This window comes from Trachymyrmex cornetzi, unplaced genomic scaffold (genome assembly GCF_001594075.2).
Source record: "Trachymyrmex cornetzi isolate Tcor2-1 unplaced genomic scaffold, Tcor1.1 scaffold11, whole genome shotgun sequence".
In the NCBI taxonomy this organism is placed as follows: Eukaryota; Metazoa; Arthropoda; class Insecta; order Hymenoptera; family Formicidae; genus Trachymyrmex; species Trachymyrmex cornetzi.
Window position 1 is genome coordinate 3484042 of NW_017295653.1, and position 17868 is coordinate 3501909.

Below are 17868 nucleotides of genomic sequence, written 5' to 3' on the forward strand. Positions count from 1 at the left end.
TATATATATATATATTTATGTGAATATTTAAATAAACATGTTAGATTTACAATATTCAGTTTCATTTTTCACTGTGCCTCAAGCTACAGCAGATAAAGCGTCGCTTTGGAAAACGATTCTCAGTATACAATTTTGACGTACGATAGTCGTGTACAATAAGTATTATTAGCATGAGAGAGATAAATACTGATTAAGGCTTGCGATATAGTACACGAGGAATGATGAATGGTCAGGTAGTTAATCACCAACTGATTAAAGCGCGCAATCACCTCTAATCCACGTAGACAAACCTTCACTTTAGCGAACCGAATCATTACATAATGCGAACTTCAATCAGATTTACACAATGTACAGTAATTACATCAATATATATATATATGTATATATTCATTATCTATAATAATAATAATCATGTATATCAAGTGTCTCAATTCAAAGATTGAAAACATATATTCTATGAGTTCGCAAGTAAAAGCGTATATAATTATGCATGTGATGCACCGACGGATTTAAAATCCAAGTAACTGAAGGCTTGGAGAAAGATTAGTGTATAAGATTCTTAAAATACCCTTAAAAAGCTACATAGAAAGTAAAGATATTAAAGAATATCTCACATGCTGCCACATTATTTATTTATTTGTCTCAAAAATTTAACATTCTAAAACTCTAAAATTATAGGAACTAAAAATGTTCAAATCTAATCTAAATGTTATCATTTTTCCGAAAAATCACAATAAGTTAATATTATTCTGAAATTGGATTCGTGGATTTTATATCGGACAAAAGAGATCTTTAGATTTTCAAGTAACTAAGGTTTGTATAAGATTCTCGATTTCCTCTTATATTATGCAAAGTTCTTACTTTCTCAGAGCAGATCTTTGCCCGCGTCAAAACGCGTGTAATCGCGCAGCTTTAATGATGAGCGTTTCAGTCGATTGAAGTTCTAGAACGTGCGAGAACGGCGCGCATCCGCGGTGCAAAGTCACACCTCACTGCCGACGCAAAGTGGACTAACCCCTTAATTGGAAACGTTGAATGAATTTGAGTACGGTGGGGAAGGGACGAACACGAGACGGGGAGGAAATGCGGGGCAAGGCAATATGACTGCCATTGTTGGGGAAACTACAGCGCTCCGATGCCGTACAGGAAATCCTCGCAATGCGCAGCCACCCGCGCTCCTGCATGTCGCTCCCGTTCACGTGTTTGTCAATGACACTTTTTTTATTTGCACCAACTATAATTATCATACTTTTCTCTATTCTAAAACTGCAAAAACTTTCCTTCTAAGTACGCCCGTGTGTAAATACGAAATTTAAGGCTGCATTGATATTAAGATTAACGTTTGTAGCAATAAGAACATATGATTATAGCCTGAACAGTAAGACAAATCATATTTACCGATTGTTCTTTCAAATGAATCTGTGAAACGAGCACAACATTCTATTAATACAAAAAAAAATTATAATAATTTCAGTAGCCGCATTTTTAGAGTAAACTTTTTTAATGCTGCGCACATAAAATTTAATCATGTAATATTTATATATAAATCTTGAAACAAAAAATGCATTTAATCAGAGGATACCGTTTGTTTGTATAAAATAAAGTTGTATATCATTATTTTGAGTGATGCATTAATTACCATTGATTAATGCTATTTCTTGAACGTCGTCGAGTTCATTTAATTGAATCTGTTAGTCGCCATAAATACGATACACGACATGAATTTTAATTCTGTACGTTGGCTTTCGCCACATTTGTCGCACGCTTAATGATGTTATTTGGAGCTGTCTGAACAAGCAGCTTATCAGATCAAGGGGTTTATAACATTAGTTTCTTAAATAGTTTCGTGTTACATAAGTATCTTTTAGAATTTTTGATCTTTTTTGGATTCTAAAAATATTAACTGCTAATGATAGAATTTAAACGTTATAAAATTATGCAAATATAAAATTAAATTATCAAAAATAAATTAAAAAATGTAAGCACTCACGAATTATTTTAAATGATATAGGTAGCAAACTAATTTAAAAATGCAAAAATTCCAAATTTAGGATTAAAAAGCATCTTGTGCTAAGTTTCTTGCAATATCGTTAATAATAAGCTATTTAATTAGGATTAATTAGGATAACTGTAATAATACGATAAATGCATGGCGCCACAATTATTCAATGTAATTCAATGTAATTCAATGTAAATTATGTATAATTAATAATTATTAAATTTCAGTAATTGTATGATATCTAAAAATCTATACTTTTCGTTTTATACACGATTTACCGTAAAAAAAAATATTCTCGTCATATTTATTAGTATAATTAACAATAACGAGACTTGTGTAAGAGAAGTAACAATAATGTTTTACCTTCCATTTGCTTATCTAGCGCATTTATCTCGGTCTTTCAAGACTTCTTCGAAATATTAAAGAGTTAAAGCGTGCGGCTTGCCATCGAAATGAAGTGAGAACCGTTGGTCGATTCTATTTTAGCGCGATCTCGAGATTCACGTCGCGCGTGGCGGCGACTGCCGCTTCGAGCAAACTCGGAGAACGGTGCAAGTTAAAACGCATCTAAACTCGGCGAACTGCGCGAAACGCGGGACTCAAAGACTGCCGATAACGAACATTATCGAGCGACACGTAGCGTAAACATTTATGCTCGCATCAACGCTCGCCTCTCGCGTCCCAGCCCCGCTCGTCCTCTTGCTCTACCTTGCAGTAGTAGTCTCCGACGGCCCCGGCCGGTGCCCGAACAAACGATACGAGCAGCACGTGCGTCCGACAGGAGAAAACGACGAAGCATCTGGCGCGAACGACCGCCAGCAGAACGGGAGGAGGAGAGGAGAGGAGAGGCGCAGTGGGAACGATGCGCTGGATGCACTCCGCTCCGCGATGCACTACTCCGCGTCGCGTCGCGTCGCCGCTCGTCGTCGCGGACGGATTCCACGACGATCCGGAGCATGTGAGGCATTGGATGCAGCTGTTATATGTAAACGCTACGGTATCGCAAAACGGAAATGTCGAAGGTAATAACCCTCGTGTTCTATTATAGGACAAGTAGCCGCTATACTATTATTAACCATTACGGAAAAGTGTAATCGTAACTCCAATCCGCGTTTCCACTCTTTACGACTAGTATAAAGTGGCGCTTATCTAATTTTACCTTTTTTTATTATTTATATTATGGGTAATTTTCAGTCGTATATACGAGTTCCATGATTGCTCCAGTTTCATATTCATGTCTGAATATATTACGTACCCTACTTTCGTACTGTACTAAACTTTTAAATAATAATATTGACGTAAGTTCTGAAAAGAAAATATCAAATTTTTTTTATGAAGGAAGAAAACAATTTTTACTTCTTTTCACGATAAGAGATTATTTTACCAACAGCCAGCTGTCGGATGCTCTTCTAACGTTAACATAATATAGAAATGGCCAATGCGTGTAGAATATCTCGAATACAAACATTTCTGTTTTGTGAAACGAAAGCATCGTAAAAATCGCCACGTGCAATCTGGGAGAAATCGTGATTGCGCTAAGTAACGTCGGACAAATCGTAATGCAGCTTAAACGCTCGATGCACTCGGCGGGGGCACTATAGCGAATTGGAGCGTGCGAAGCAATAACGGTGTATCTTCAATGCAAGCATTTCAATTTCGTGAACGAAAGTGTTGTAAATATCAACTTGTGAAGATTATCACGTGCTATTTGAGATAAATCACGACATTATTAAGCGGCATCAGTAGCAACGCAATTCAAATGCGCATGATGCACTCCACGAGGTGCATTATATTGATTCTAGCATGAAGAGCATTGAAATATACACGTAAACATGAAAGAAAATGAATGGATCAGAGATAATCTTGTAATAATAATAAACTAGAGAGAGAGAGAGAGAGAAGAGGATTATATCTTCTACCAGTTATTGAAGAGTTCATATTATATATCTCAATTAAATTGGAATAATAAAAATGAAGTTAATTATAAAACTCTGTAGAGAACTATTATATATTTTTATTTTAGAATTTTTTAACGATAATATCCTAAACGCTTTCTTTTAAGTTTATGACACATTTTTTCTCGAGGCTATTTCTCTTCTAAAATTCCATTTTCCGCGTTCGTTCGAAATGGCCGATAACAAATCAAAGAATTGCTACCATAAATCGTAACGCAGGTCAAGTCCGCAACTCGTCCTAGTTTTCCTATATCGCGTTATAAGAAAGAATTTGTTGATATTTGAAGGCGAAGGAAAAACTGATGTGTAAACATATCAATAAGGATATTTGGAACATAAAAAAAGTAAATAACGCGATATCTTCCGTTTGGCAGCAGTGACGATCACATTTAGCTTATCTTGGGTCTTATTTAAAGAACAAAATATCAAAGATCAGCACAAGCGATAACTATACATTAGTATAAAAAGAGTATTTCAATTATATATGTGTTGTAATTATGTACTCTCTAAAACTTTTAGAATGAATCTTATTTTTAAAAAGATTCAAAATTGAATCACTCTTTTTCAAGAGTGACACATTTTTCACTCTTTAGAGTTTAGAATGAGATTCCATTCCAAAGAATTTAGAAAGTAGATTTATTAATAACTACATATATATAATTACTATATATATAAAATTATTATATAACTGAATTCATGTATTAATATGTTATACTTATATCAGTTATATCTTTGTAGCAATTAATATTCGTGCGTGTCTCAAATGCTTTTCAAATCGGCGAAAAGTACATGGCATAAATACTTAAATCAGGCCGTATTTTGACAACATATGCCGCATTGTACACTACACATTACGTATATTCAGCAACAATTGATCATTACAAAGCCGACACTTTGATCAATAAACACGAAGCGTCAAGTTCAAAGGCCGAGATATTCTATAATTTTATCGAATTCGATTTGTCATCTTTTTTTAATATGATATGATATGATTCTATAAATCGTTAATCTACGCAACGTATCTCACGTATTTAAAAATCTTTTCATAATTTCCGACACACACACACACACACACACACACACACACAACATGAACTATTTTTTTTATCTGGAGAAGCTTCGGCTTATCTTTCGTTGACGCATACGAGGCTGGGAAGGGTGAAAGAAGAGGAGAGGAAAAAAGAAGCACGGTCGTGACGACGGTTTGCCCGATAAGGGAAGAGGCACCGACTGTTATGAGATGCTTTCTAACGTACGCATATCGGCACAAGGCGCCTCTTGTTCGAGATCTGCGAGCCGGCAAAACGAGATGCTCGCGGATAAGAGTGTTCGTCGACCGTGCGAACGACTGCCGGTGCATACATATTCAAAACCACGTTCACCGTCTCTCGCCGTCGACCCGTCCACGTTCGTTCCCTTCGAACTTTTCTCTATGCGCGGAAGTGTTGCAGGATATACAGGATGTCCCGGAATTACCGTCATTTCTCTCGATCACCAGCCTAAGAATTGAACTAAGTAGAACACTCGTTTTGACGTCGGATTATCGGCAGTTGCCAAATTTTAGAACATACGAAGCAGGAACTGTAAGACCATACGGTTAGTGAATAAAACTTTACAAGTTTTTTTAAATTACACTCCAATTCTTAAATATTTAAATTCTGAAATTTTCGAGTGCGTGCGCATAGATTCTCGTTTTCGAAACTCTTGGAATAAATTCGCAATTCCTTTTACAACTAAATTTTTACTTCTCTGGAACGACAATAAACAGTTTTATATCTAATAGAAAGTAAAGATTTGATAAAAGTACCTAACTGATATAAAATTATTTTATCAAAAGAATATAAAAACATTTTTTCTATCTTTTTCTTTTTCTTTATCTATTTTTGAATGTAAAAGAGATTTTATAAGAGTAACGATATAAGAATAAAGAGCTATATTAAATTCTATTGACTTGTGTCATAATCAAATGCATAAAACTTTACAATAATATGTATATTACCGATCTATGTGTATACAAAAATTAAATATTCTTCAGGTCTGTATTTGTAATATCAATAAACATTCTTTATAGGAAAAGCATCTGGCGGTGAAGGCAATGACGATAAACCGCCGTGAGGCAAAAAATATTTATTAAAACACCCGCTAAATTGTAAACGACATCCATCTACGAATAATATTTCTGATGCCGTGACAGTTCACGTATTCGTTCACAAATGCACCGGCCAAAATTTGCCATACCACATCGGACTGCATATTTTGGTAAAATATAGCGGAAATAACATTTGCCCGCGCGCCTGATCAAAACAAACTATGACTTGCGTTAATATTTCAGGAAAATAAAAGAGAGGATATTTATTTTGTTCATCGATATTTTGAATTTCCCAGTTATAGAGAGCGATGAAACTTCACACTCACAGTTGTTGACAATTGTTGTGCAATTTAAAAGTACTATTGCTACGATATAAAATCGTTGAATATTTATGAATCGCAAAAATAGATAATGTAAATAATTCAAATTAAATACATTATACATACATATATGCATATAACTTCACTTGTAAGTATAATTATGTTGAATTGTCCAATAAAAAAATTAGTGTTACAAATAAATTCCGAATTTCATTCTACCAAACGTACATTGCAGTATCATAAATAAATTACGAGGAAAAAATGCACAAAAGCATCCTAAATTCCATGTATTTTCATTCATTTACGAATTCTTTTAGCAATTTAAAAATAATTTCGCTTGAGCGTTAATTTGATTAAATTTAATTTGTTCAATATTGCCGGCGCAATTGAGTTATTACGCACTTGTTGAAATTAACCTAAAAATACGCAGAACAGAAGAGATACTCATCCATACGAAATGCGTCATCCATGTTAATACGCAACTTAAAGCCCGTCCATTTCAACCCAGACCTACCTAACGTACTATTTATAATCCGCTCTAGAGTGGTACTAATTGGCGTTGTTTAGGGATGACGATGTCGGTGTTCTGTGACTAATCGACCGACGTCTCATTTCGCCCCACATTAAGCTCGCGCACGCGAAGCGGCGCGTGACGAACTTTGTTATTATGATCTTATCACAAAATACATAATTCACGATAATTAAAAATCAATCCAGTCATCTTGGAAATCCGAGCAAAATTTAATTGACATTTGCAAATCAAATGAAAAATATTCATCTTAGGTCAGATATCGAGTATCTCCTTCAAAAAATAATCTATATATGATATTTTTTTGTGAAAATTTCACATAAAAGAGATGCATTTGTTCACATCAAATGTACATATAGATTACATCCTTAGTGGTGAAAGATTGATCAAGGCTTCATACTATAAATTACTAAAGCGTTATTTTCACGGGCAGTAGCTAAGTTTAATGTCTTCTTATCCGAAGTTCGCGGGTTAACGTGCTCGGTGAAATTTGTCGGCGAATTTTTGCCGTTATTTTTCCGTGTCGGCTCGTAGCTCTATCTCCGTCACTATGCCTGGTCGCCCATTAAAACGGCCGGGTGCAATTACGTTTAAAAATAGCGAGAGAGTCGAGAGTAGAGTCTGTTGCGCTCGATTGCATCAGACACCACGACGACGACGACGACGACGACGACGAGGACGACAACGACAACGACGAAAAGAACCAAGACGACAACGACAACGAGAATGACGACGACAACGGCAAAGAGGACAACGACGACAGGGAAACCTCAGAGGTTTCGCTCGTCCGCACTTTGCGATCGATTTGCTGCGAGAGTCGATAGTGTGCTCGGTCATGTTTGGCATATCATTGTCGCAAAAAGGTAAAAAGGTCGATGCTAATCTCTAATCTCTATTCGTCATATTCATTTTTTATTTGAAAAAATTATTCAATGAAAACTTATAAATAAATCTTTTGTCAAACGTGAATCGCAATAATGTAAATAAATTATGAGAAAAATATAATAGAAAAATTAAAACACCCCCTTTGTTAAATACGCATTTTATTCATTTATGAGTTCTTCGAACATTTAAAAATCAATTTTTTTCATTAATTCGATTAGATATTATTTTTTAATGTTACAATATGTATATATCTTTCATCCATGTTAACAAATTCTTTAAAATATTGCGAGAACACAAAATCTGCTTGAAATCAATGAAAATGACAATAAAATTTTGTTATCTATACTTACATCTTCCTAGAATTTAATAAATTTAAAAAATTTTAATTTTCAATTATTTATAATAAAAACCTATCGGTATGTTTCCTACATTTGAAAAACTACTTATATCCGATTTTATTGTAGCAAAATACATAAGATAGCCAAAAACCCTATATGGCCTATTTAAGGTTTGCGATTTTTTCCAAATTTATTGCCGAGTCCGAAATTTAAAACTGATGATCAGAAGCTTCAAAGAAGAAAACATTTTTGATCATTAAAAAAAATATGACTGTTTCAAATATTTACATATGTAGATGCAGTGAAGATATTTAAAAAATGGTAGCATTTAGAGTGCATATGCACACAATCTATACTTATTCGTATTATTTATTAAATTCACCGTGTAATTGCCCATAAACAGCGAATAAGGCATATTGGATTAAATCATGTAGGGGGTACAATTATCTTCATAAAATAAAAGCAAATATGTCTTTTGTATTACTTTAATCAAGAAACAAGCAAAACTTCTAAAAAAAATTAACGAGATATATGATGAATTGCTTCGTATCGATAACGCGTTTATATTCAAGCTGCAATTTCTTAGCTACAGCGATTGTTGTAAACCTCGTACATTAATTCTCAGCGAGAGTGACGAAAATCAGGCGGAAACTGACGCCTGCTTGTAAGCCATGATATATATTATAGTGTCCACATTGTTTCCACAACCTCTGGACCAGTCCCAAAGAGTCAGTTTAATGTTTAGATCGCTGAAGATGTGGCGCTTGTTAGAAGAAACACGCTCATACGATACCGCGAATTTCAATGCACTTGACTGAAATTTACGTAAAGCTCAATTTTTAATTTTACGTAGTATAATAAGATATACAGCAAAACATACATATATTATGCGATAGTGATTAAATTATTCCAGTAATAATCATGCGTTTATATCGTATAATTAATTAATAACGGGTATTATCTCTGAATATCTTTACTAATTTGAGATAAAATCAATCATATTGAGGTAGAACATTGCACTAATATAGATTGTATTTTACAAAAACAAGTAGGATAATACATTAATTATTTAGAATCGTAAAATAATCTATTGCGTAAAGGAAAATTAACTGAATATATAAATATAGATAAAAGAAGCTTATTAAATAAAAGTATAAAATGAATAAAATAAAGAAAACTTTTTCCATGAAGATCAATTAGGAAAGTTATGTGTATAAATAGAAAACATTTCTCCCGCTCAACTTACACAATTATCGTTATTGATCAATTTCACAAAGATATTCAATTTGCATTCAATGTTGCAAACAATTTAAACGACAATTATTCGTATCGGACAATACCAGGAATATGCAGTCGAGCCACGGTATCATTCAAACACACCAAGAAAAATATTATTCCAGCGGCTATTGGTTTTTCTGAACCGGATATCATAGCATCGATTCGGAGTAAAAAGAATAACGCGCAAATTTTACATATACACTTTCGCTTATTATGTATATCATATTTCTCACGCATATGTCAAGAGAGATCGCGCGTGATTTATTAAGGGTTTCACATATGTGAAATCGCAATAATTGTTCAATATCCTTAAAAGATATTTATTCCTCTTGTGGTTTATAATATTATCGCTTTAGAAAAGTCTGAAAATTTTTAAATAAATATTGTAAAATTTATAACGATCTGGTATGTATATAATAACTATAATAAAATTTATTATTAAATAAAAGTCATAAAAAATCCGTTTGTTGTCTTATTACACGAATCGTAAAGTTATCATGATGTGAAGAAAAATAACGAACAAAAAGCATCAATTAAATTATACTTATGGTATATGTACGTTATATGTATATGAATAAAATGTATTGTCTAGTAAAAATCTCAACATGGCATATTTCAACATGGCTCACAAAACATAAATCGATAACGCAATAAGACAACTAAGGCGTGTAGCTCGATTGACCTTATTCCAGAAACTAAACAAGATATTTAATACAAAACAGAGAAGCAAAAGAGAAGACAGAAACCTCAATCATGAAACGCGTGCCTTCCAATTATGTAGAATGTAAACGGATAATTTACAAACTTGATGAATGTATATAATATGCAGACAACTTATTCAATACAAGTAACTTTGAAAATGAAACACGGATTCTCTATAAGCCCCATTTTCCACTATAAGATGTAAAATCCGGTGAGAGAGCTTTGGTTACTGACCTCATTTTCACGTAATTTAGTATACAACCTTTTCAAAACATGACGGCAGGAGTGTAAATTAAACGAAAGTTGATCTGCTGATTCATGTTAGACCGGCAGCTTTTATCGTCTTACAACGCCCAACATGAGGTTTCGCGGACCCCACGTTTTGCTTGAAAAGTTACGTATACCAGCGTCCTGCGCGCCCGCAAAGTTTATAAAAGTTGTTCGTCTACATCCTGTAAATGACTTGAAGAGAAAGAACGAATTGTAGCACGGAAAAGCCAAGCATGGAACAAGCAAGCAAGATGGCGAGAAACGAGAGAGATGGTGACGCGACTTACGCAACAACGGCAAATAACGCTAATGAGTTTGCTACTTGTATTCTTTCAACAGGAAGCTCTCCTTGGAACAAACTCATTGCTAAAGAACGGTACGAAAAGGAGCAATATATTTCGTATCTTTTAGAAAACAAAAATATGCATTATATGTTATTATACACACAAAATTTTATAACATGACGAATTACGTATCTTAAATATAAAAAGTTAAAAAATAATGATATTATTTATTATATTATATTATATATAATAATATATATATAATATTATATATAATAATAGTAACAACACATTGATACAATAATAATTTTATCTTATACGTATAACATCATTATTATTAAATTATTATATCTTTGTTACATGAATTATGTATTATGAATATATTTATTATGAGAGAGAGAAGCAATAATATCTTTAAGAATTAATATATATCAATTTCAAAAAGTTTTATGTTATATATATAAACTATAATAAATATCAATATGGTAAAACGTAATTCTTACTGAGATCCTTGGTAACATCTTCAATAAACACAGCGCGAATATAGGTGACAAGAATAAATAAGATTAATACACGTGCGCGGACATCATCACATCGACCTAATTAGATATCGTGAAAAAGCCGCAAATGCATGACCGCCATAAATATTCTGTAAAATGCGACCATACAAGCATCTCTATTCGTTCATTTCCTAATGAGTTTCCTCTACGAGGAAACTATTATTACGTGGTGTATTGTTATTTATCATATATGATGAATAGAAAACGGAAGAAAAAATTGAGATCAATTTAGATTTTTCTTGCCATTTCTATTGTTTTTTTAAATTTAAAAATACGTTTCAATCTTTTGCTTTAAATGATAAGAAAAAGAAACATATGAAGATAATACAAAACAATAATAACTATCTATATTTCATTATTATAACATTAAAGTATATCATCAAATCATATCATTATTTGGTGATATACGTATTCTTTTTTATTATAAATAATAAAATATCATATCATTATAGTTTGAAACGGACTTGGTAAATTTGCGAAAATTTAAATGTATAATAAAAGTTTAGATTTTCATCAATTTCTCATATATAATACTTTTCACTTCTCGATATGTTTTATATAAGGTAAAACCGAGTTTTATCATTTGAACTTTTTCATCATTCATATTGCGCGAGAGATAAACCACTGAGGGCATTGCGATATACAGATTTGGGGCATTACTGCGGACATTACTGGGCATTACTTAAGAGAATTGTGTATTACAATAAGCAGTATGAGGTTATACATTAAATACTAGGGCATTAATGGGCATTACTAAGGCATTAATGGGCATTAATAAAACATTAGTGGATATAAAAATTGGACATTACTTGGGCATTACTGGACATTAGTACTATTAATAGGTATTGATGTAAACAATTTTAGTCAGTGGTTTACTTCTTGATATTGCTTGTTTCTTCAGTATCAAAGAGACATTTCTTTTAAACATACTTTACGCAGATGCTTCGCACAGAAAATATAAAGATAATACGCAGATTTCAGATATACCGCTGTTAAAATCACAAATATATATTAACGGAGGTAATCTTTTAGCCTTTATACAAAGCTTGTATAAATTTGTAAAAATATAGACTACGTCATACAACAAAAAACTTGACATTAAGTTCTACCATATTTTTCACATAAGATATTTCTTTTCTTACATAAAAAGGTACTTTTCAGAGATGATGTATAGTAACGTTCGCTGTCACAAAATAAGGAAATACATCAAGTTGTAAAACAGTAGAAAAAATTTCATATTTTCCAAAGTTTTAAAAAATATACTTTCCAACTTTTTATAAGTGACATTTTCCATCACAAAATAGGAACGTATCAAAATAATCAATCATGTCAATTTTTTAATTATGCCAAAATTCACTGCTACAGTTTGTTTTCTTAGAGTTTTTTTGCAAATAGTACCAATCCTTTTAACTTTGTTAAAACAATATTTTGCCATAAAATTTTTTTAATTACATTTAAAAATACTATAAAAAAATATTATTAAAATGTATATGTTGTATTTTTCAATTAATATAAAATGGCTTTTACTTTAATAAGAATTTTATTTTATCGGCTTAACCATCAATTAATATTTAACAATAGAAGCAAAATTTATGTGCAATGTATAATATATGGCATCAAACTTCGTTAAAGAAGAATTCAGTCGTCGGAGCATCCGTTAGTCAGATTCCCGTTAATAATAACACTCGTTTTCACAAAAAAAGCTGTTTTTCAACTTCTTGATAATGATACACCTCAACGCTGATGCCCAGCAACTCGTGAGAGAAATGCATGTCGACATATAAATCAGTAAATAATAACCGTAAAGACGCGCGGAAGGAGCTAGTGCCCACAATGGTCAGACCATTCTCGCAAACGGGACTTCCCGATCGGATGGATGCCGCGCCGCTGGCATCTATCGCGAATAATTATCAATGCGGTTCAATTATGCTATTATGTATTTTGCCACGTACCTGGACTGGTCTGCCAAGATAGGCCGCCGATGAACATTTTCCTAGAAAAGAAAGACGATTCCATCAGGCTCGTCGTCCAGTCGCGGGTCGTCGGCGGAAGAGGAAGTGGAGACTGCCGGCAGAGGGTAACTTCCGGTATCATTTTGCAACCCCCTGCGCAGTCTCCCATCCTGGGCGGCAGGTGTCACCACACATCAACAATCGAACAACACCCATTTCCTTTTATTTTTTTTTTCGCGAACATGTTTCGTCACGACGCGCCCGAAGACTAGATTTTCCGATCGCGAACGGAACGCGAATTGCGTGACTTCCTCTCGGACCGGCATCTTCGCTTCACAACCTTTTCCTTTTCGCACGCAGTGCCGCAAATCGAATCACATACACATGATTGATCCAATCGATCAACCGAATAATTCGTTATTTTTTTCCGTATATTAGGAGATCCCGTCAATCTCGAATTTGCGCCGTCGGAAGAAACCGTGCGATATGTATCTTATCTCTCGAAAGCCACTATCAATATGAATTAACGAAAAAGATAACAAATGTACATAGCACATACAGTTAGGTATAAGCAATATATGATGTTTCGAATGAAGAATTCAGCCTGCTCACTAACTCACTTAATAATCATTACTTCAATATATACTTAAGAATTATTGTAGTAGAAAAACCGAATTGATATCGAAAACTTTCACATTTGGATCCCTTGAGAGAGTTTTATAACTCAAGTCTTTGGATCTCTCTCTCTATATACATTAAGCAGAATACAAAAATCTAGGAAACTTTGACGATAATATTAATTACGTTCGTTCGAAAGTTTTAAAGTTTTCCATCGAGGAACACGTGCCGCTTATCGATCTGCACTCTTCCAAAGCAAAAATCTGCATGTTATCTGTTTTACAGATCGATGAACGATCTGCATGATTATGGACCATCTATACAAGTGAGAGTGCACTCATTTGCTAACGCTTTAAAGAAGACTCCGATATCACAAAGAGCTCTAGATGAAGACTTCTCACTATCAAGGTCGTTGAACGATAAAAAAAACGACGACCTCTGAGCTTTTTAGATAGACCACAAACGCGAACAGCTCCGCGAATAAACAGGCCGATCCGGAAGACCATCACCGGCTGGTATAATCTCTGAGGAAGTGAATTCGCTTCCTACACGACAGTCAGAGACCATAATCGATCCACGTACGCGTCATTAATTAGCCGGCTTAAGTATCCGTCAGCGTGCGTCGATAAGGAAACGACCTCCCATCCTTTTCATTCATGATCTCGTCCCCCTTCCACCTCACGGATGAGGAGCGATCCCCACTACTGCTCGCTCTTCATCATCGTCGTCGCAAATAATCGCGCCTCGCATTATTACACGGTGAGATAACGCTCCCGCTTGGTGGACGTAATCACGTGGTGGCGCATTTGAACATCGATTTTCCGAGCCACAATATAGCCATCTTCCTCCCACGCGCACTCGCCCCTCCTGCCCGTCACTTCTCCCGCCTATTCTCTCTGCACTGCCTCTATCCACCTATCCATCTAGAGCTTCCCAATTGGAAGAATCAAAGTGGGCTATCGTTTCCTAGCTCGTTTCCTACCGCGAGAATTAAATCTAGAACTGGTATTCACACAGATTATTTTAACGTGACAATCATATATATTCTTAATATCATTTATCATTAACGTCCGTATCACTTAACATTTCAAGTCTCCAATGGAAGCTAATCTTTTTAGAGAAAAATAATTAAGATGTTTTCTCGATAAATTCATTCAAAGAAGTTTATCTTTTTATTTATCTGTCAATACAAACAACATAAAATGTATTAACATCTTTCTCTCTCGGCATTTTACCATTGAATACTATTTGAAGCATGTCGGACATGTCAAAAAAAAACTCGATGAGAAATCTTCTCAGATATTAAATCATGCTTGTATTTATATACCTACATTTATGAGAGGAAAAGTATAAAAATTCATATTTCAAATGTTCTTAAAAAATTTAACCATGTAAATAAACATGTAGAGTTTCGCAGTATAATTTTCATTTAAATTATCTCAAGGTACGTTAGAGTACATTTTATATTGATTCGAAAAGCAAATATACAAACTTTAGTAAAATACTTAATATTTTGAGTTAACCAAAAGTTACATAAATCACAACAGCGTAATTATGATTATTTTCTTGTGAATATAATTTGTTTCAAAATTAATGTTTAATTGAGTATAAAATTTTTGTGTAAAACTCGAATTCAAGTATATTTCCTAATTTGTTAAAGAAATCGTGTCAAATGTGCTTCAAAAAATATTTAACCAAAAGTCAGAGTAATTAACAAACTCGAATATATATTTATAATCTCTTACAAAAAAAAATATATATATATATATACATTTCTGAATATGCATTTTGTCTGGAGTTGTTCAGGAGCACATGAACATTACTGCGTTTCCTCAATACTATTAAGGACAAAATTAGCAATTTATAAAAAAATTATTATTTCCTGTGCTACAACAATATGCAATAAAGTTTTTAGAAAAGAAAATACCTCACTATTCAATCAGTCAGTATAATTAAAAATACAGTTCAATCATATGTAGTTGGATAAATATTTAATCGAGGGATCTAGCGAATATTAATCAATATCATATCTTACGCTGGTAATGGTTAATAACATAATTTAATCAATTCATCAGTCACGTACAATCAAGCGAAATCAAGCGAAATATTCTCCGAGAATTGAAGATCTCATTGAATAAGCACAGTAACTATAACAGTGCGCTCTAACCAATACTAATCAATGTGTTATTTCACAACCATCGTAATCAGAGAGATGTGGCCTGATCAATTCATTAGTCACAACCAAAGCTGTATAAAACCATCACGTATTATCTCGAACAATACAGATATCATCAACAAATCGGACATGTACGATCGAACGAATGGAATCGATCGGATACCCCACTGTCGTTTTAGTCAAGGATGTAATCAGTTCGTTGACCACAATCGAAGCTAAACTATCGTGTTTTTCATCAAATCTCAAATATGTAGAAATCAAAAATAGTTGACATTGAACTAATTCAGCTATCGATCGTGAGAAAAATCTGAAAATCCAATTCAAGAACACTAGTTGTTTATGCGGAGCACCTGGACCGGTGCTCTCCATTTCGGGCAATCACGTGACAAGACCACGCGTAATTTCGCCCGGAAAAATTAGTCCACCACGTGGTCATCACAAGGCGTGGTGTCTTCACGTGTGGTATTCCACTATTTCACGTTCTTTCGCGAGTCTGCGAAATTGTGTCGGCTGACGGACAGAATTCGAAGGTGGCGGCATCTCCTCTCCCTCCCACCTTCTTTCCATTCATCTCTCTCCCACCCTCATTCCCATCCGCCCCCGTCGACACGGGGGAGTATACCGAACGTTGAAAGAAGGCGCCACCGGTCCGAGGAGAGGTACGCATATTCACGCGCCCGGCAAACATAAACACCATGCGTGTTTCTGCATCGCGGATTGATACACGACGGTATTTGCATCGTTATCGATGGCCAATCGATTCGGTTCGAAATCATAGCAAAGTGCGCGGATCCATCCGTTTTGGAAGCGACCGACGTTAAAACCAGAGCACTGACACGGAGCAGGATAACAGAAACACAAGCTTTTTCCAAGGACGAGCGATCGTCGCGCGACATCATATCAACGCACTGAGAACGAAAGCGCTCCATTTTCCCGCCCGTCGTTCCCCACCCTCTCTTTCTCCTTTCGTATTCTCCCACGCATTCACGCATACATACATCCTCTCTTATTCACGTGGTGGACAGTGACAACCTCCCGCACCCCTTCATTCGGTTATTTCCTTCGTACCCTGGATCGTTCGGCACCTCGGCGGGCGAGCCGCTCGCTACGATCTCCTGGTTCTGGGACTCCATAACAGCGCGCGACGCACGATTACTCGATGTCGTCGTCGTCGCGAGGTTCTCGCGTGCTCGGAGTGGAAGCGACGGCAAGTTCGCTTGAGTCCGGAGTAGTGAGTAGCCGTCTAGTGTTGTTGTGGATAAATGATGCTGCTGCAGTTGCGGACGGTGTTCCTCGGTTGCTCAATGTTCGCGACGGTGATCTCGTCGCCGACGGCAGCGGCGAGCGTCGTCGCGGCAAGGCTCGTGACGTATGAAAAGGGGGTGGTGTCACGACACGCGCGAGACTTCCCTCGGAACTTGTTCCAGTTGTGCCGGTGCTCCAACTACGTTTCGGAGCTTTCTCTCTCTCGCTCTCTCTCTCTTTCTCTCTCTCGCTCTATCTCTACCTTTCGGTCACACACACTCCGGATTACGGAGGGTGATGCGTACGCTGATAATCGCGCGGCACTACGACGAGAGCGCGATTATTGACGGCGAAGGAGGTATGCGGAACGGGTTAGGATATACCCGCGCCTGTCGCGCCGGATGACGACGATGACAACGACGACGACAACGACGAGGCGACAAGGATGACGACGACAACGACGAGGAGGACGAGTACGAGGACGATGACGACGACGACTAATAGAGTACACGAGGGAAAAAGGCTGTCGACCTCTCGCTCGCTCTTTTGACTCCGATATTACTCTCTCTCTCTCTCTCTCTTTCTCTCTCTCTCTCTTTCTCTCTCTCTCTCTCTCTCTCTCTCTCTCTTTCTCTCTCTCTCCCCCTCTCTCTCTCTTTCTCTCTCTC

The 17868-nt window shown here is 35.5% G+C and overlaps 1 protein-coding gene across 2 annotated transcripts in view; it reads right to left on the reverse strand.

The window, feature by feature from the left end:
• Rbp6 (RNA-binding protein 6) overlaps positions 1-17822 on the reverse strand; it is a 786239-nt gene extending 768417 nt beyond the window's left edge. For both annotated transcript variants that reach the window (XM_018509673.1, XM_018509680.1), the window contains exons 1-2: positions 17024-17822; positions 13162-13202 (exon numbers count right to left, since the gene is read on the reverse strand). In XM_018509673.1, the coding sequence (XP_018365175.1) occupies positions 13162-13202; positions 17024-17088 (106 nt within the window). In that variant the 5' untranslated portion in view covers positions 17089-17822. The remainder of the gene's footprint in view (positions 1-13161; positions 13203-17023) is intronic.
• Between the last annotated feature and the right edge of the window lie 46 nt (positions 17823-17868).